Source organism: Dama dama, chromosome 8 (genome assembly GCF_033118175.1).
Source record: "Dama dama isolate Ldn47 chromosome 8, ASM3311817v1, whole genome shotgun sequence".
NCBI classification, from domain to species: Eukaryota; Metazoa; Chordata; class Mammalia; order Artiodactyla; family Cervidae; genus Dama; species Dama dama.
This window is the reverse complement of record NC_083688.1, coordinates 49,703,933-49,723,598: the sequence shown is the minus strand read 5'-3', so window position 1 is coordinate 49,723,598 and position 19,666 is coordinate 49,703,933. Positions and strand designations below refer to the sequence as shown.

Here is a 19,666-nt window from a genome sequence, read left to right as displayed (position 1 = left end):
AACTTCAGAACTGCCCTCCAGTACACCATGCTTCAGGTTTATCTTTCCTCCAAACTTTATCACTTACTTTCTCTAGGTCCTTCTTTTAATGCTTAGTATATCCCTTTTAGACATCCTATTTTCTTATAATATAGGTTTTTTTGTGTGCAGATATTACATCTTACACTGTGAGATATTATATCTCACAGTTATATTTAACTGCTTTCCTATGCTAGTAAGAGAATGATGTACCAAATAACTTCCTTACACTTCAGTAGCAACACAAATCAAGACTGTCTGTCAGTTTTTATATACGAGAAACATTGCCTAATAGTTTTAACCCTTTTTTTTTTTTTAAGTTTGCTTAGTAATAAACTTGGATAGTCACTCACACATCTGTAGTATGCCAGGAAAGCCTTCAGCTTCCTTCCTACCCACCCACTACCCCGTGAAAGGAATATGTCAGGTCACTTTATGATTTTAGTGTGGTTATACTGAATTCTCCTTAACCCACTTGCCATGCTCCTTTTCAGCACAGCATTGGCAGCAGAGACTTTGGAAATGAGGGACGGTTGTCTTCCTGTCACTTACCCCTTCTTCCCCCTGTACTTTCTTACTGAAGGGAGGGACACACAGTGATAACTGCACATAAGACAAATGTAGTACACAGCTTACTGCCTAGGCAAGCCCTTGCTTGATACCCAATGCAGAGTTCTGGTGAAAGCCTGAGCCAAGCTACCTCACTGAAATATTGACACTCCAAATCTCTACCTGTTCCACCCCACAAGCCAGAGATTAAGATGTTACTATTTGGGGCTTTCCTGGTGGCTGAGACAGTAAAGAATCTGCTTGCAATGCAGGGGGCCCAGGTTTGATCCCTGAGTCGGGAGGATCTCCTGGAGAAGGGAATGGCTGGCTACCCACTCTGGTATTCTTGCCTGGGAAATCCCATGGACAGAGGAGCCTGGTTGGCTACAGTCCATGGGGTCACAAAAAGTGGGACACGAATGAATGACTAACACTATTGCTGTGAGAGGAAACTCCAGTCCAGATGTACATCTGCTCTGCCAGAAGGAGAGGAGTGAGGCATGAAAATGCATGTTTTCCCCCAGTGCCTTGTGCTAAGTTAACAGACTACCCCATGCTAGTTGCCTAAGCTCCTGGGAAAGGAAGATCATAAAAAAATGACCCAGCTTCCTCCTCTGGAGGTGGCCTGAAGGGCTTTGGCTTTTTATCCATCTACAATGTGGAGGTGGTCTAAAGGAAGTTTTACATAATGTTCGTGGAGCCTACGTTTTACCTTTAAGACACAGTAATGAGCACTTTGGTAAAACAGGGCCAGATATGTGCCTCTACTGTGATTAGATTATCCATACTTGTTTGGAGAAGAACAGAATGTAGAGAGAGGCATAGAAGCTTCTGAGTCAGAATTCCTAGGCAAGGAGAAAAACCAGTCCTTTTGAGGCTGAGACAGACACTAGGCAGGTAGATAGGGACAAGTCCTCTTTCCACTTAGCAGTTTAAGATGTTGGCAAAACAGCATAATATGTCACATTGTAGAATACTTTGATATAAAACCTGTTTTGCCCTAGCTAAATTTTTGTTTATGAATTCTTAAAACTACTCTGAGATTTTTATACTAAAGTGATACCCTAAGGGGAAAAACATGTACAGTTGACCCTTGGACAACATGGGTTTGAACTGTGCTGGTCAACGTACGTGCAGAATTTTTTTTCTATAGTATATGAAAGTGAAGTGAAAGTTAATTTCTCATTCGTGTCCAACTCTTTGGATCCCCTGGACTGTGGCCTGCCCAGCTCCTCCGTCCGTGGGACTCTCCCGGCAAGAGTACTGGAGGGGGTTGCCATTTCCTTCTCCAGCGGATCTTTCCTACCCAGGGACAAACCCAGGTCTCCTGCACTGCAGGCAGATTCTTTACCAACTGAACCACTGAGGAAGCCCAAGTTATACAACTTATACAACTGCCAAGTGTCTGTCTCAGCCTCCAAGGGACTGGTTTTTCTCCTTGCCTAGGAATTCTGACTCAGAAGCTATGCCTTTCTCTACATTCTGTTCTTCTCCAAATGAGTATGAGTGGATAATCTAATCAGTAGACGCCCTATTTTACCAAAGTACCCATTACTGTGTCTTAAAGGTCTATAGTATATACCATAGTATTACATGATTTGCAGTTGGTTGAATCTGCACATGTGGAATAGAGTATATGGAGGACTGACTATAAGTTATACACAGATTTTCGACTGGGCCCCTGCGTCGTTCAAGGGTCACTTACATTCTAGTACCTTGGAGACTGATCCTCAGTCCACTTAGTAATTCCAAATTTTGATGTTCCTCTTCTGAACAGATTTCTGTTTCTCTAATTGTGTTCCAGGTAGGGTTTTTGTGTGTTTGGGAATGTGATATGAAAAAACATATACTTTTAAACCTTAGAATAATACAGGGCAGTCCCCTGTAAGAGGTGTGCAGAAATGGAAGCCATCAGAGGAAACAGAAGACCTAGATTCTCATTTCATGTTTGCTGTGGTACAGGGTAACAGATATGAGATTACCTGGTTTATTACTCTTCCTGCTGTTTTTGCCAAACTTGTATAGCTAAAGTTAAGTAAGTTGCAATATTATTCTTCTGCATTCTTTCCACTTTTTTCTACCCTTTCAATAAGGAGCTATATTTGAAACATTTGAAAAATAATTTATAAGAAAACCTATATAAGAATGTATAAAGGGGAAGTGAGGTTGAGGATAATCCAAAAAGGTAGATGATCCAAACTCTTTTCTTGACATTGAGTAATGTTTTAACTTAAGGAAATAACATTTTGATAAATAAATGTGGCTGTGTTATTAACACATTATTGACCAGAGATATATTAATGCCACAGGCATTAGTTTTTTAAAAAATCCCTGGTCAATAATGTGTTAAGACTCAGCTTAGAGAGGCTGTCTATAATGCTGTACATTTTTTCCTTCCCTCTTCCGAGTATTAATTAAATAAGTTCAAAATAAGATACTCATAATGTGCTAAATTGTCCAGGGAAAATTGAACATTCACTGTTTAGATTTATACATGTATATACATGCATTAGTTAAGACAAAAAGAATCTTACAGTATATACTTTTAAAAAAAGAAAACAAAGATTTCATATTAGCAGCTATTAACATAATTATAACATTGGATTGCATTAATAGAACAGCTTTGGTAGGCACACCTCATTCTTTGTGCTAATGATATCCATTGTCAGCAGAAAGGAAAGAAGATTGATTTGTCAAAAGATGAATAGATTTGCTTATTCACTGTAAATTCCAGCTGAGGATCCCTTTGATTTATTTTTTAAATGTTTATATAGGTTCTTACTGAGAAGAGAAGGGTAGAAAAATATGCAGATAACTTTGAGGAAATTATAACCTGAGATAAGAGTAGGACAAAGATAGATTCTTAAATGATTCATCATGATATAAGAATATCATATAAAAGTCATACTGCTATATACTAGCATTGAGCGATTAGAAATTAAAATTTTTAAAAAGTAATTTCACAGTAACACCAAAAAATACAAAATACTTTGGTTAAATCTAACAAAATATACAATAGAATCTGTATGCTGAAAACTACAATTTGCCAACAAAAGAAATCAGAGGAAACTTAAATGAAGATCTATTGTAAGTTTATGGACCAAAAGACTTAGCATTTCTAAGACACTAATTCTCCCTATAGATTCAGTACATTCCCAACTGAAATCTCAATAGACTATTTTGGAGATAAATGAATTTTTTCCGAAAACTTTTATGGAAAGGGAAAGGAATGGCCAGAAGAATTTTTAAAAGTAAACCAAGGTTAAATTTAAGACTTATTGTAAATCCACAATAATCAAAACAATTTGTACTGGTTAAAAAATAGGTACATAAATCAGTGGAACAAGGTATAGAATCTGCACACATATAGCAGCTTATTTGCAACAAAAGTGCAAAGGCAATCCCATGTAGAATGAATAGTTTGTCCAACAAATGTTTCTGCAATAATTGGATATCTACTTGCAAAAAAAAGTCCTCCTACCATAGACAAAAATTAAAAATGAATCACTGATCTAAATGAAAAAATTTTAAATATAAAGGAATTTTAGAAGAAAACACAGAAAATCTTGTGTATTTTGGATTAAGCAAGTTGCTCTTATATACAACACCAAAAGCATGCTTTACTAAGGAAAAAAGTAATAAAGTAGGCTTCCTAAAAAGTAAAAACTCTACACAGAGACACTTAAAGAGAATGAAGAGACAAGCCAAAGACTAGGAATGAGTATTCGGAAAATATATGTCTGACCAAAATCTTTTGGGATGTTTAAAGACCTCTCAACTCAGTAATAAGAAAACCAACAATTCAACAATTTTTTTTAAAATGGGTAAAATACTTGAACAGGCATTTCACTAAAGAAGTTATGCAAATAACAGATAAACACATGAGAATTCAGTACTGGATTTGTCACTGTGGGCTGGAAAGGATCAGGAGCAACCAGAACTTCCATAAATTGCTGCCAGAAATCCCACTTCTAGGTATCTACATACAGGAAACAAAAATTTTTGTTAATACAAAAATCTATTTATGAATGTGTATAGTGGCTTTATTCATAATTATCAAAAATTTGAAATAACCTAAATGTCCTTAAGCTACTGAAGGGATAAATAAGCTATTGTTCATCTATGCAATATTACTTAGTGGTAAAAAGCCATGATTTTCTGATATAAATTATAACATGGATGAATCTTACATCATGCCAAGAGAGGAAAAAAAAATCCAGACTCAAAGGACTGCATAATTTATGTAATGTTCTGGGGAAGGCAAAACTGTAGGGACAGAAAGCAGATCACTAGAAGTGAGGGGCCTAAGGAAATTTTGGGGTTTGGGCAGGTAAAGAAACAGAGTCTGATAGTTATGTTTACATAGTACATATACTTTTTAAAAAATATATACATTTGTCAAAGCTCAACATCAAAAAAGGGGAGGATTGTATATGTAAGTTAGACCTTAATTTTAAAAAGGATTAACTAAATATCTCATCTGGAATCTTGTCTGGTTAATTCATGCTGTTTGGTGGTTATTCAGGGATGAAAGTAATCATCTTCCCACCCAGTAATATCAGGAAGGCATCAGAATTGATGTTTGTACTCAGGATACTTTGGTTCAGTCAGTATTCAATAATGCTCCTTTAAAAATTCTATTTGAAATTATGAAAGGAAACACTGTATTTTATAACCTAAAAGTCACTTCTGTAGTCTCATTCTATATTACCTAAACCCTGCTAAATGAAATTGTCCCTTTAACACAATAGATAGGTGAATTATTCAAAGTATGGTGAGGAACTTTGTAGTGGAAGAAGTTAGGGAACTCTTTCCTTAGAGGAAGCTGAGGAAGAAAGGCCAGAGGAACTTAAAACTCTAGAGAAGAGATAAAAACTGACATGGAATCCAAGTCTCAGCAGAAGAATTAAGTATTTAGGATGAGAGAGAGAAGATACAGGATGTATAGTAATCTTAGGTGGAAACTGCAGAATGGCAGGTTAGAAGCCATTGGTAGATAATCTGCTTGATTGTATTATCTTCCCCAGTAATGTTGCAGGATGTAGTTTATAGCATTTCATTAGAACATGGAAAATAATGCCTTGCACTAATTTCTTTGTTGTTAACTTCTACTTATCTATTATAAATGAGAATCATATAATCATAACTTTAAACACACACACACACACACCCCTAGATCATGTGCTTTTAGACATGTAAGATACCTTCTCATGGGAAAGAAACAGCCCTCAGTATTCTGTATAGTAACTTGTATCTACTGAACATTCAGTAATTGACTGGATGTTTGTACATTTAGTTGCTAAAACCAAAAAAAAGTTATAATTAATGAAACTATTGCTTTTGACCCTTTAGCTTCAAGACTATTAGTTCTAGCAACATTTTGCCCTTCTAGTAATCTCTCTCTGATCAATATTTAATCCTTTATTTACCAGCTTTAGACAGATGAGTGAGAAAAGTCTCTCTATTCTTTTTACATTTTTAGGATTTTCAGAATTAAGATTTAACTTTTGTTTTGGAATAAAGAAAACATAAATGTAAACTGCATACAATACACTTACCTCTGTTCTTACTTAGCCCATTTCCCTTAGAAAGGGCAGAGATCAAAGTAGAGAGCTTTATTTGTTGCTCACAAAAAGTGCTCTGGTGAAGTTCTTTTTTCTTATGTCTTTTTGGTGTTCTGTAAAATTTTCATTGCACTTATCAAGTAACATTGACCTTGCTTTTTGATGTACAGTTCTTTGAATTTTAACGTGTATATAGATTTGTGTCCCCACTACCACCATCAAGGATAACAGTTCCATCATCTCAACAAACCCGTTCATGCTGTCCCTCTGTAGTCACATCCCTTTTCTATCCTGGCCCCTTGGTGACCGCAAGTGCTCTTCGTCACTATCGTTTTATCTTTTTGAGAATATCATATAATGGAATCACATATAACCTTCCAGACTCTTTTTCAGCATGATGCCTTTGAGGTTCACCCAAAGTTTTGCATGTATTAAGGTTTAATAAGTAAAATAAAATTTCATTATAAAATTTCAGTTATAAAGGTATATCTTTTTATGTCATTCTTAATTTTGTTTTTTTTTTTGTTGGTGTTTTCCTGAATTTGTAAGTAAAATCCTGTGGTTTTAAAACTTACATTATGTCTTAACTGCAGGTGATTTTGCAGTTCTTCTTAAAGCGGGCATGACTGTAAAGCAAGCAATTGTATACAACCTCCTCTCTGCCATGATGGCTTACATAGGCATGCTCATAGGCACGGCTGTTGGTCAGTATGCCAACAACATCACACTTTGGATCTTTGCGATCACTGCGGGCATGTTCCTCTACGTGGCCTTGGTGGATATGGTAAGACGGCTTATTTTATATGTTTGTTCTCATACTAAACCTGTAAATAGAATGAACTTCCAAAAATGGAAGAACTCTTTGGATGTAGTTTGAAAGACTAATAAACACAACCCATTTTAAAGACATGTGATATCTTAAATAATCTATTAACAAAAGACATTTAAGTAGGAGGATTCCTTCTTTGGCAACCAGTTATCTTGAAAATTTTTGATCAAATAATATTACTACTCAAAGTAACCATCAATAATAATTAAAGGTATACAAAATTACTATACTACTTTGAAGGTTTTGTAATATTGGGGTGGAAGTGTTTTTTTATGGTTAACAAAATAATTCTTTGAGCTTGCTTAATAGCAAATATGAAGGAAGTACTATATTTCTCCAGCCTTCTGCAGAAAATGGTTTGGATTCCAAGGGGTTTATGTTATTGCCCTTATTTCTAGCTTCAGTTTAAAGTTAATAAATCTGTAACACTAATTAGTTAAATTTTAATTTTACTTTTATATCCTAAATATGTTAGGCAGTGTGTTTGCAGAACTAATAATTTGGTTACTTTCTGCTTTTAACTAGATAACTGTTCACTTTTCTTCCTAGTAGACTCTTAAATAGTTTTGTTTCAGTTATATAACCTGAATTTTTAATTACAGAATATTTATTATAGCAAGTTTGGACAGTCAGAAAAAATACTTTTTACTTTATATCCAGAAGCAGCCATTTACCCCCTCTGTCCGTCAGCCTCACTTGCTGTCCTCGTGTATAGCTGATGACCTCACCTCCTGGCCCATGGAGAACACTGAAGCCGCCGAGATAACTCCCCACTAGTTCCCATCACCAATCCTGCTTGTTGCCCTGGGTCGGCGCCAGTTTACCTTTGTCCCTGTCCCTAGGAAAAAACGTCTGTGTTCCTAGCAAGATCCAGCTCCTTCAAACTGCTCTCTAGATCTGATCTATCCCCTGTCTCACCCAGCCCCCTTACATTGCTCCCTTTTTCCTACCTTAAAAAGGTAGGGTGGGAGAGGATCTTTTTAAATTCTAGTTTCAGTTTTAGCTACTGCCCTATTTATTATGCTCCTTCCCAATTATAGCAATTACCCATTCTTGTTTTTTAATTCTCTTCCCGCATGAGTCTGGCTCATCAGGTTTCCTCCCGACTGCTCTGCCAGGGTACTTTGTCAGATCTGCCATTCACCACCACATTGCTACATCCACTGGTCACTGCCCCTGTTTGTCTGCATCTCACTTTCCCTGGCAGCAGCATTTGGCTGTCGATCACTCTCTTCTCTCTGGAAGATTTCCTGACCGTTGGCTTCTGTCACACCACCACTTCCTGAATTCCCACGTTTCTGGCCTCTTCTTAGTCTTTTGCTGGATTTTCTTCTCTTCCCTTACCTCTGAATGTTGATGAAAGTCCTCTCAGTAATCTTACCTGGTCTCATGGCTTTAAGTATTTATTGGCTGATAACTTTGCAACCCTCTCCAATATCCTTGCCTGGAAAACCCTGTGGACCCAGGAGCCTGCTAGCCCATCGGGTCGCAGAGTCAGGCACGACTGAGCGGCCGGGCACACACACAGTGAGGGTGTATCACATCACTTTTTGTGCTTCCCTGGTGGCTCAGTCAGTCAAGAATCGGCCTGCAGTGCAGGAGACCCAGCTTTGATCCCTGAGTTGGGAAGATCCCCTGGGGAAGGGAATGGCTACCCACTCCAGTATTCTTGCCTGGAGAATGCCATGGACAGAGAAGTCTGGTGGGCTACAGTTCATGGGATCACAAAGAGTTGGACATGACTGAGTGACTAACACTTTCACTTTCTTTACATCTTTAGCCCAGGCCATTTCCTTAATTCCAGATTAGCGTTATCTACCAGCTTAGCTGAATATCTAAAAGGTGTTATAAACTTAATATATTCAGAAACCAGCTCTTGATATTTGCCAATCCTACTCCTTACACCAGCATTTCCTTTAGAATCCTCCATCTATTAACAATAACTTTATTCTTCTTCTTTATTCTTTCTCAGATCAAAACCTTGAGTGTCACTCTTTGACTCTTCTTTCTGCCCCTCCCACATCTACTGGGGCTCCATCTCCTCATCACCTACACTCCGCCCTCATTCCAGGCACCATCATCTCTCTCTAACTGTTCTCCCTGCTTTTTTGTCCTTGTCCTAGCCTCCACACTCTATATCTATCATCACTATTTTTTTTTTTTAAGTGATTTTTGTAAGATTAGATTAGATCATATCACTTGTGAGCTTCGAACCCTTCAGTGGTTATCTGCCTCATTAAAGCAGAAGCACAGAGTTCTTGTTTTGATCTTCAAGGTTTTTTATCCTCCTGCTTCTTCTCCTTTTCCATCCCTGATTTTCCTGGCCTTACCTCACTTCTGCTCCCCCAGGAGGCACACTGCCTCAGCGTCCTGGCTCTCGCTGATCACTCCTATGGAATATTTTCCTAAGACATTCTCCCGGCCAGCTCCCTTACTTCTTGAGGCACCCTGTCTAAAACTTCAGTCTCCACACCAACACTGAATCTTGTATTCCTACTTTACTTTTTCTCGTTTGCACTTGTACTTAATTTACTAATAACATACTAAACATTTTATTTATTTATTGAGTTCATTTTGTGCCCCATTAGGCAATCAGTTCTTGGAAGGCAGGCATTTTTATAATATTTCAATTACTGCTGGAGAAGTAGTTCATAATTTATTGAATGAAGAGTGAATGAGCTAATTTTTATACTAGAGGGCTAAACTTGTAAAAAGAACAAGAGTGTCATTATAGTAAGGAATTAATAGTCTAATGAAGAAGAAAAGTAGCCATCAATTACAATCCTTTGGATACATGTTACGGTAGAGTGATGTACCATGTTTGTGGAATTAGAGGCTAGCTAAAAAATTTGGAAATAAAATTAGGCAAGTTTTTCTGGAATAGGAAATTTGAGCTAAGTATTAAAGAAGATAGAAGAGTTTATCAGAATCAAGAGGAAAGGGCATGTAAGAAATAACATCATTCCTTTTTTTACCTGTCAGTCTACTCCTGGGAGTATCTCCCGAGGAAACAAAATGATTATTGCTAATAAAGCAAGCAAATAAAAATGAAATCATATGAAAATGCTTTTTGCAGAGTAGTTATAATGTCTCAGTTGAAAACACCTAAGTGTTCTAAAAGACAGGGACAAACTATCCACATATATTTTAGGACTCATTTAGGAAATACATTAGGTAACATATCTACAGTGTCATTAATTAATTAGGTAGATGGTGATCAGATCATGAGTCGCACAATTTGCGGAGACCATTAAAAGGTTTAAGCAACAATGACAGACATTATCTCATTTTTGTTTTATAAAGACCACTTTAGCTAAAAGGAGGAAGTTTATATTGACTTATAATAGTCATTAAGTAAGATAGCATCAGTACCAGAAGTTTTAGTTTCAGACAGATACCAAGTTGGAAGTTTCTGGTTTTTTGGGAGCTTTGAATAGCACCTGTTTATCAACAAGCACTGTTGCATGTTAACACCTGTGGTCATACAGGTAGGTACTGGCTGGCTCTTAACTGTGGTTATGACAGACAGTATTGGTGTCAGCACTCAGGACAGAATTGAGTGCGAGGAAGGCACTATGGTGCCTCTTCTTGTTGGTATGTACACATGGTCTACAGGGACTATTTCTGTGAGATGTACATTGTTTATGCTTAAATACTAGGGAAAGTTAAAAGTTTTTGTAATCATAAAATCTTGGGAAAAAAATTTTTGTAACAATAAAAGTAGTCTTCTTTCTAAAATCATAGGTTGGAACCTGCCAGTTTTAGTCTTAATCCAGGGGTTAGCAAACTTTCTGTAAAAGAAACAATAATAAATATTTAAACTTTGTGGACCATATAGTTTCTGTCACAGTTATTCACCTTTGGCATTTATAATGGTCTCTACTCAATTCTGCTGGGTAAGAACAGTAACCTCCATTAGCATACACTACTGCAGACTTCTATGAACAGAATAGATGGCCAGCGTGACGTAGTTCTTAAATAGCACTCTCAGGAGATTGTTAAATATACTGTAGCACTGTCAGAGCATGGTAATTGGGTTAATTTTACTCATTATTTAATAATGAATGATGATATTTCTTCCTTGTAGACATTATAAACTTAACACTGCATTTCTCCTCCCTAAACCCCAAAGTACCAAGATACTGTTTGGAGTAAAAGCTTAGTGTCAAATAGAGTAGCATATCAGTGTCCCGTAGATATTCACTGCAAAGTTGAAAGACAAACAACAAACAGAAAAATGAATATGAAAATCGGAAATAGTTCTTTTTTAATTTTGGTTATGTTTGGGTGGGAAGAATGTATGCTTATAATAATGCACATACATTCATTCTTCAGCAAATCCATTTTACTTAGACACATTAAAGATTTTAGTTTTTTACTTTTCTATGGATTATTTTTAAATGTGGTATATGCTTGTGCTTTAGAAGCTGAACTATACTTTTCAGTGCACTGTGCCTTTAAAGAAAGATATTGGAGATTTTCAAATTTTAAAAATGGTATCACTGTTAAGAGAATAGAATACATTGTGAAGATAGCATGCATGACTTGGTAGTAGGTCTGCTGCAAAGCCTTGGGACACTATTTCTGTCTATTATTGGAAAAAAAATAATGGCTTTTAAGAGCATAGAGGTATCAATTTTGCAATTGTCTTGTTACTGTGTATCCTTGATGAAATGTGCAGTTGGGAATGAGAATTTAGATGGAAAAGGGTGAATAAATGATAGTTTAGAATGAAATATCTCCCAAAGGAATCTTACTGATATATCTTAAGCTCACTGAGAAAGTAAGTATGGGAATTGTGGTATTCTTTCCTGAGTTTCACTGGCAAAGCTGCTAAAGTTTTATACTTTAGCAGAAAGGTTGGTAGACAGCAAAAAAAACTTTAAAAAAGTAACTAATACATAAATGATGTGTTCCGTTGGGAGGTGAGGAGGGCGCAGATTTAGTGTTTATTTAGTACATAACTAGAGCATAAAACTTCTAAGTGTTTGACTCAAATATGGTTAGCACCATGTTCAAAATTATTAGTAGTTGTGCTTTAGTCACTAACTTTCTTAAGCAGGAAAATGTTTTAAAAAATGAGATTATACACAATTGTTTTGAGACATCTGAACAACATGTTTCAGCTCCCAGAAATGCTGCACGGCGACGGCGACAACGAGGAGCACGGCTTCTGCCCCGTGGGGCAGTTCGTCCTTCAGAACCTGGGGCTGCTGTCCGGATTCGCCATCATGCTGGTGATCGCCCTCTACGAAGACAAAATTGTGTTCGACCTCCAGTTCTGACCCCTCCCGGCAGTCACTGCTGACGCTGAGAATGTCGCCATGCAGCTTTGCGTCTGTTCCTTGTACTGTAAGCACGTCGCTCAAAGAAAAGCCGGTGGCTTGCACTCCTTACAAGTTCATAGATTTGAGCCGAACCACAAAGACCAGTGCTCAGTGCTGTCTTCCCTGCGTGAAGGGGTCTTTTACAAATATAAAACTTGTGATAAAGAAAGGAGGAAGTGGGACTCCATGGACCAGTGTTGACATAGGTTTGATTAAGACTTTTTATAAAGAAATAATCATATAAAAAACACTAAAGTAGTCTCTATTAGTAGAAACTTCTGTGGCTATGCAGAAATAGAAATTGAACCAAAAAGAAAAAAATCACTTAAACTTTTAAAAATATTTCAGATGGACTTCGGGCAGACTTTTCTTTGTGCTAAAAGTGAATTGTAGTGTCCCTTAATTCAGCTCCATATGGAAATAGGGATCAACATGATACAGCTTTGAAGCTACATAAAATAGGACTGTAGCACTAGGGGAAAGCTCAGGCTGCATTAGAGTATGGATTTAGCATTGGGAAAAAGGCCCTTATTCTTTGAATCTAGAGTTACTATTTTTGTATATATTTGCATAGGGTTTAAACTTGCAGCCTAAACTACTGAAATTTGTGACTGTACATGTGTGTGAGCTTCAGTTTAATGAAAGATTCATAATGGTTCTTTGTATTAATATTATACTTGGTGTTTGGGCTTTTTTTTTTTTTTTTAACTTTTATTTTTGTTTCAGGTTTTTTGGTGAGGGTAAGGGGTTTGGAGCATGTGGTAAAAAAAAATTTTTTTTTCCTTAAAATTGTAACCCTTTAGAAAATATCAGCAAAATGAAGAACCCAAACATGGTCTAAATATTCAGACACCCTACTTGAACAGAAATAATGAGTTACTTGGGAAGTTTACGTTTTAACTGTACACAGCGCTCTGCCAGTTTGGCCCTGGAACCTAGAGCACGCGCTTGGCTGGCAGTGAGGCTGTGAGGCCGCGGCTGACCGCGGCCAGTCTGCACGCGGGGTGTAGGAACGGTCCTGAGGGTGGCCTCCACTGATGCCCTGGCCGTCGCGGTACCCGGTGACTTGGAAGATGCAGTTACGTAGCTCGGCTGAAATCACTTATTTTGTGCCAACATGTGCTTTTCGTGCCTGGTAGGGAGTAGTCTCTTTTTTAGGTGCCCTGTTCTCCTGCCATGAATGGTGAACGATTTGTGAGAAGTGCAAGCCACATTTACCCTGAATTTTGGCCTAATCAGTTGTAGTACTAACCACATGCATGCCGCTTTCTGTTTACATCTTGTGCCACATGCTCTGCACTTATGCCAGGTAAACTGTGTGTGAACTATCTGCGGGCAGCTTTGTTTTGATCTGCTTGGCTACCTGTGTAGCGGCTTTAAAAATCTTATTGTTCAGAAACTTAAGAGCCAAACGCGTTCCATTCCATTTAAAATGTTTTCAGTCGGTCCTCCTCCCTTCCCCAGTTCCTCTTCTCTTACTCCATGAACTTTAAAACAGAACTGAGGGCAGCACATGCATCCAGGTATTAAGGGAATTGCCAGTGCTTCTCCTGTGTGGTGTAAGCAGGGGGTTCATTAGGTGTTAGTTCCTTCATTTATGCTTGAATTTGAAAAATTATTTCTTGCTTTCTTCATGGCTTCCTGTAACAAGTAGGAGTTTTACACATAGATTACTTTCAGCATTGGGCACTGAATTGGGACAGTCCTCATCTCATTGCTTGACCCTTCAAGCAACCTGGCTAAAAGGTGCTGGTATTTTATTTAGTACTGCCAACTTCACATGATTCAGATATCTTGCTTTCTGAACCAAGGTATATTTATAATTCATTTTGGGGTCTTTATGTCCAAGGAGGATTCTGCATTCCAGCATTAAATCTGCTTAATATTAAAACTTTTATGAAAAGCAACAGCTGGAATATACTCCCAGTCTTAAAAATAAATGCCTGATTTAAAGCAAATAGGTTATGCTGAAGTATATAAAGTTTTATATTCTCTCAAAAATGGTAGTATCTTTATTTGCTAGATTTTTTTTTTAACTTTTAAGAGGGCTGTAACAGTTGCTGCTAGTATTTTTCTTGGGGTTCCACCAGTATTTAGTTTTTACATCATCCTAATGTATAATTTCAAGTCTTACTAGACAATCTGAATTCCACTACATTTCTGTTTGGCTCCAACATTCCATTTAGCTTGACCAGTCTAATTTAACATGTGTTTGTTGGAGGTCATTAATGTTACTTGGACAATGCTGTCACTATGTGACATTCATATGAATTTTGGTGTATATCACATTGCATTCAATCAGCTGTGATTATGCTTAGAAATACTATAGTAACTAGATGCAGTGTGAATTTTTTCCATTAACAGTAAGTCAGTGGCTTAAATGTGATTATGGTCCTGCAAGGTGATACTTGCTAAAATATCTAAACTCTTTTTTTGTTGTTGTAACTGAATCATTTTTTAAAAATTTATAAAGCTGGAAATGATCAAATGCTGTTTTTTCATTGTCAACAGTGGTGTGTCATTTTATGTATGTTCCTAATGCTTATGGAACACTCCCAAAATAAAGTTATTCAAAAAGAGCAAATATACCAGTGTGTCTTATTTAGTCTTTGTTAGAACAGTTCCTAACTATGAAGTATGAGTCATTTTAAATATTAAGTATAGCTTTAGTCAAATTGATTTAAACCAAATAACTTCTTTAAAAAGTAAAATATGTTTTCTACTGACTCATCTAACAAAGAATATGAAAACAGGGAAGTGACACCTTCTAATTATGAATTAAGTTGACACAGCAGTGCTACACCCCGTCCAATCCAGTGCTCCTTGGGCTGGTCAGAGGGAAGAATCATGGCAATCACAAAATTCGTAGAATGGCCAGTGGTTGACAGCGTTCCTCTGCGCTCACTTGTCTTATACAATGGGGCAGTGTAACTTGGTCGTTCTGGTATATCTGTTCTCTTACAGGGCTTTAGCCACATCTAGAAGGAAGTAGACAAAATTTAAGTCACGGCTGTTTGTTAAATTTACATATATTTGAACCTGTTTGGCATAAGGTTAGTTATGTCTGCAAATTTCTGTGGGCTAAATTGAGTTTATTTTTGTCAGCAGTGCTGCCACTGCTCAAAACATTTAGAGCTCTCAGAATTATCTTCAGAACCAGTTTAGAAGCTAAATGAGAAAAAAATAGTCATCTCCTCTGAAAAAGCATACTACCCATCTATTCATCATCTCCATACCACACCTACCTGAGGATGACTTTTGGCGCTCACTAATACTATTAATAAAATCAGATATACTTTTCAAAGGTGAGAGCTGCTACCACTGATACTCAAAGTTACGTTGCTTTATTAAGAGCCAATCCCAGAATATTCTGAAAGGGTTTTTATCAGTGACTGTTGAACTAGATCACCTCCCCCATGTTAGGTGACTGTTTTGTGCTGTTTAAAACATAGTTGCCTTTATAACTGCAATACAACTCTTAAGATTATTCTTAAAGAGTTATTAGTCAGGTTCCTAGAATATTAAGCATAGTTGAACCTCACCAATCTCAATAAAATTTTAGAGCAAGTTAATCTCTGGATATAAGAGTAAAGAACAAACTATGATCAGAAAGGGGAAACAGTGTTTCATTTTTAGAACTTGAATACCTTTGTCCGGTAGTAATGGCAATTCTTGACATCCCCACTGTTTGGAGTTCCTTTTTTTGTTGTTGTTTTTGTTTTTGTTTTTCAGGTTTAAGTACAAACTGTATGAAGGCACTAATAAGGGTGCTAGTCTCTCTCCCACATAATTGTGGAGATCTGTAAAGCTGTTCTTCAGCTACTGTTAAATACAAGGACTTAACACTCAAGTTGGACATGGTTTGTTTCAACTAAGTGGATTTTTTTTAATGGGAGTTTTTTTTACTAGTGACTTTTCAGAAGATTACCTACTTAAAATCCCATTCACCAGAAACTTGAGTTTCTATATGAAAGAAAAAAATTGATCCAGATCGACTCCTGAAATTGCAGACGTTTTTTTGGGTCTCATATTTGAAACTTTATCTGCCCACAGTATCTTGGTGTATATGGCGGGTTTCTTGCAATCGGCGGTCAGCTGGTCCCTCTGTACCTGTTAGAATTGCTCTGAAGGATTACTGCCTGTCTTTGAGTGGCTCCCAGTGTCCCACAAACAGAATTCATGTAAGTTCATGTAAAATTCAGCCTATATTTTATCACTGTCCCAGATTGACCCTTCAGATTATGTGAAAATCTCTCTAGCCATCTTTCCATAATGCAGTAACAGCTGGAAGCTTAGTATTTATATAGCTTAGTATGCCCATGCTAAAGACTGGTGCCTAGAAGACAATTTTTTTAAATGGATGGTTTTCATATAATTATCTTTTAACCAGCAAGTTTCACATTTTTAGGTCAATGTATATGGAAGAGAAATCATAAACCTATGTGTGGATGTGGACACATGTGTACAGTCAGTCCTCATTATTCCTGGATTCCATATTTGCGAATCTGCCTATCACTGCGATTTAGTCCTAATCCTAGGATCGGTATTCTGTTCTTTCATGCTTATTTGCAAGCATCCAGAGCAGCAAAAGCTAAGTCACCAGCAGGCATGTTCCCCGCTGAAGCTGAACCTGGTGACATTCTGCCGCCTGGTTTCAACTCTCACAGCTAGAATATGAACAAGTATCTTGTCGATGCTAAGCTTTTTGCATTCTGCTTTTTGGTTGGTGACTTTTCTGTTTAAAAAGGCCCCTAAGTGTAGGGCTGAGGTGCTGTCTAGTGATATGCCTTATAAATACTGTTTAGGAATGAGTTATAGTCCATGAGTTCAATGTTAATGAATCAACAGTGTGTATTAAAGTATCTTTAAACAGAAGCACAAATAAAAGAAAGTTATATATTGATCAGTTAACAAAAATGTGGCCACCTGATTACAGAAACTTAACCTTATATTTTGCCTGGGAGTTCAGTATTCACTAATGTTGGTAGCAAGTTTATAAAACATAACTACCGTAAATAAGAAATTGCATATGTGTATGTACGTGTATAAAATAGCCCCCCACATATATATATCATTAGAAAATACTCACCACAGGCACTGTATCATAAAGAATTTTGGGATGTGATTCTGCAAGTTTCTTGATCTTTCTATTCCAAGAAGCTCCGTCCAGAAATAGTCCGTGAATGAAAACACCTAAATATAAAAGAAGCAGGTTAATACAACACTTTGCATATGCATACAGACTGAGATTGAGTTGTGAAGCTAAAATCCCTACAGGTGAATACTGTGCAAGTGATACTCGGTCAGCAAACAAAGATCTGCTCTAAAATAAAGCCAGTGTTCTGAGTTTGTGTTAATATTCTTAATTTGAGAATACCTATACTTTGCCTAGTAAAACTTGATGTGGGAGACAAAAAGAGGAAAGGAATTTTAAATTAGTTTACATGAAGTTCTCTGTTTGGGAAAACACTGGTTTATATTTTAATTGACCAATGACTATAATGTCAAGAGTCCACAAAATCTACAGAAGTTCTTAATGTCATGTAGGGACCCAGTGGCTTCCAGGCAGCATGGGAGCAAAACACCCTTCTGCTGATGTCTTATGTCCCGAGAGTTAAATTTCTCCTCCCCTTTTAGAATCTCACTCCAAGGCTGCACCTCAGTCTGTATGAGAATGCAGAAGGCAATGTCATACACGATCAACTGAAGACCATGAATTAAGGAATCCATGAAACCTGGATCACATCCCTGGCTATCCACTTGTGTAAAGCTTCATGAATTGAATATGGGTATCTGCACACAAAAATATTCATTGTAATTTGTTGCACAGATAAGAAGGGAGGCAATGAGGAACTTAGAAAGACATAGGTGAAGAGTTCCTAATGTGCGGTGTGATCTTGAACAATTCATTTAACTCTATATCTGTTTTTTTATCCAGAGAACAATTGGAAGATATTTGTAAGACAATAATGCGTGGTATGCTGCAGTCTATCAGGTCGCAAAGAGTCGGACACGACTGAGCGACTGAACTGAATGCCTGTTTTTGTCTACCTTGTACAACTAGAATCAAATCAGCTATACTGATGAAAGCAGTTTGTGAAAATAGGATATGAAAATCCACTTGGGCAGTGCTGTGCAATAGGACTTTCTCCAGTGATGGAAATATTTTATATCTGTGTTTTCCAATATGATTGGCTATTAAAACATGTAAAATATGGCTAGTGGGACCAAGAGATTTAAATTTAATTTTAGTTGTAAATTTAAAAGGCCACATGTGGATAGCCCAGTGATGGATGTTGAGGGGAAGACTTACCCTCTGTTCTCTCTAGGTTTTAACTGACGGAAAGAATAGCTGGAATAAAGGTCAATTTTATTTGCTGGCAAAGCACTCATCCAATAACTTCCCAAGAATAACTCTAGTAAAACTGAACTGCAAAATGCATCTTGAGCCTGGAGCCAGGTCAGGGGTGGACCTGCCTGAGGGGGCCAGAGAGATCTGCAAGCACATCCTGCATGCCCACGTCTCCAGCCAGACCTAAGTCTGCAGGCCAATCACAATAATAGATGGGAACAGAGAAAGTCAAGGAGACTGCAGTCAGGTCCCAGAGAGCTTTTCATACACTGACCTTGCGGACTGGTAAGCACAGCCCAGTAAATGTCTGGCTTTAACTAATGGGTGATCTATTCCTTGCTTGGAAAAGAAAGATTATGTCAGAGGGAGTAAAGAGAAGAATTCATCTTAACCCCTTAAGAACAGCGGGAATGGGGATAAAAGTTCCCTCCAACCTAACATCAATTTTATAAGAAATGTGATGGGGACAAATAAATTGTTGTCTCTCATGGGCCATATGGAAAACACAAAACAAAATGACAGGAGATACTAACTGGGTCCTGTTTTAACAGCCCTTCCTGGTCTGTGGGGCTTCCCTGATAGCTCTGTTGGTAAAGAATCCGCCTGCAATGCAGGAGACCCCGCTTCGATTCCTGGGTTGGGAAGATCTGCTGGAGGAGGGATGGGCTACCACTCCAGTATTCTTGGGCTTCCCTTGTGGCTCAGCTGGTAAAGAATCAGCCTGCAATGCAGGAGACCCCGGTTCGATCCCAGGGTTGGGAAGATACCCTGGAGAAGGGAAAGCCTACCCACTCCAGTATTCTGGCCTGGAGAATTCCATGGACTGTATAGTCCGTGGGGTCACAGAGAGCTGGACACGCTGAGTGACTTTCACTTGCGTGGTCTGTGAATCAATTTGCTTCTGTGAGTTGTGGTCGGCACAGGGTGGAGGTGACAGCATCCCCAGCCCTTCTTCACTCCTTCCTGCCTCCTGCTTGCTTTGCAGTGTTTTTCCCATTGATATCTGAATAACTGGGTGCTAGACGGT

General features: G+C 37.7%; 2 protein-coding genes across 8 annotated transcripts in view; one reads left to right on the top strand and one right to left on the bottom strand.

Annotated features, from left to right (window-relative positions):
• SLC39A10 (solute carrier family 39 member 10) overlaps positions 1 to 14,866 on the top strand; it is a 147,273-nt gene extending 132,407 nt beyond the window's left edge. For all 7 annotated transcript variants that reach the window (XM_061149106.1, XM_061149105.1, XM_061149109.1 and 4 more), the window contains 2 exons: positions 6,725 to 6,915; positions 12,087 to 14,866. In XM_061149106.1, coding sequence (XP_061005089.1) covers positions 6,725 to 6,915; positions 12,087 to 12,245 — 350 coding nt within the window. In that variant the 3' untranslated portion in view covers positions 12,246 to 14,866. The remainder of the gene's footprint in view (positions 1 to 6,724; positions 6,916 to 12,086) is intronic.
• A 169-nt stretch (positions 14,867 to 15,035) lies between these two features.
• The window catches only part of DNAH7 (dynein axonemal heavy chain 7), a 249,362-nt gene continuing 244,731 nt past the window's right edge, over positions 15,036 to 19,666 (bottom strand). Inside the window, exons 63-64 of the mRNA XM_061147985.1 lie at positions 17,377 to 17,480; positions 15,036 to 15,265 (exon numbers count right to left, since the gene is read on the bottom strand). Of these exons, the coding sequence (XP_061003968.1) occupies positions 15,059 to 15,265; positions 17,377 to 17,480 (311 nt within the window). The 3' untranslated portion in view covers positions 15,036 to 15,058. The remainder of the gene's footprint in view (positions 15,266 to 17,376; positions 17,481 to 19,666) is intronic.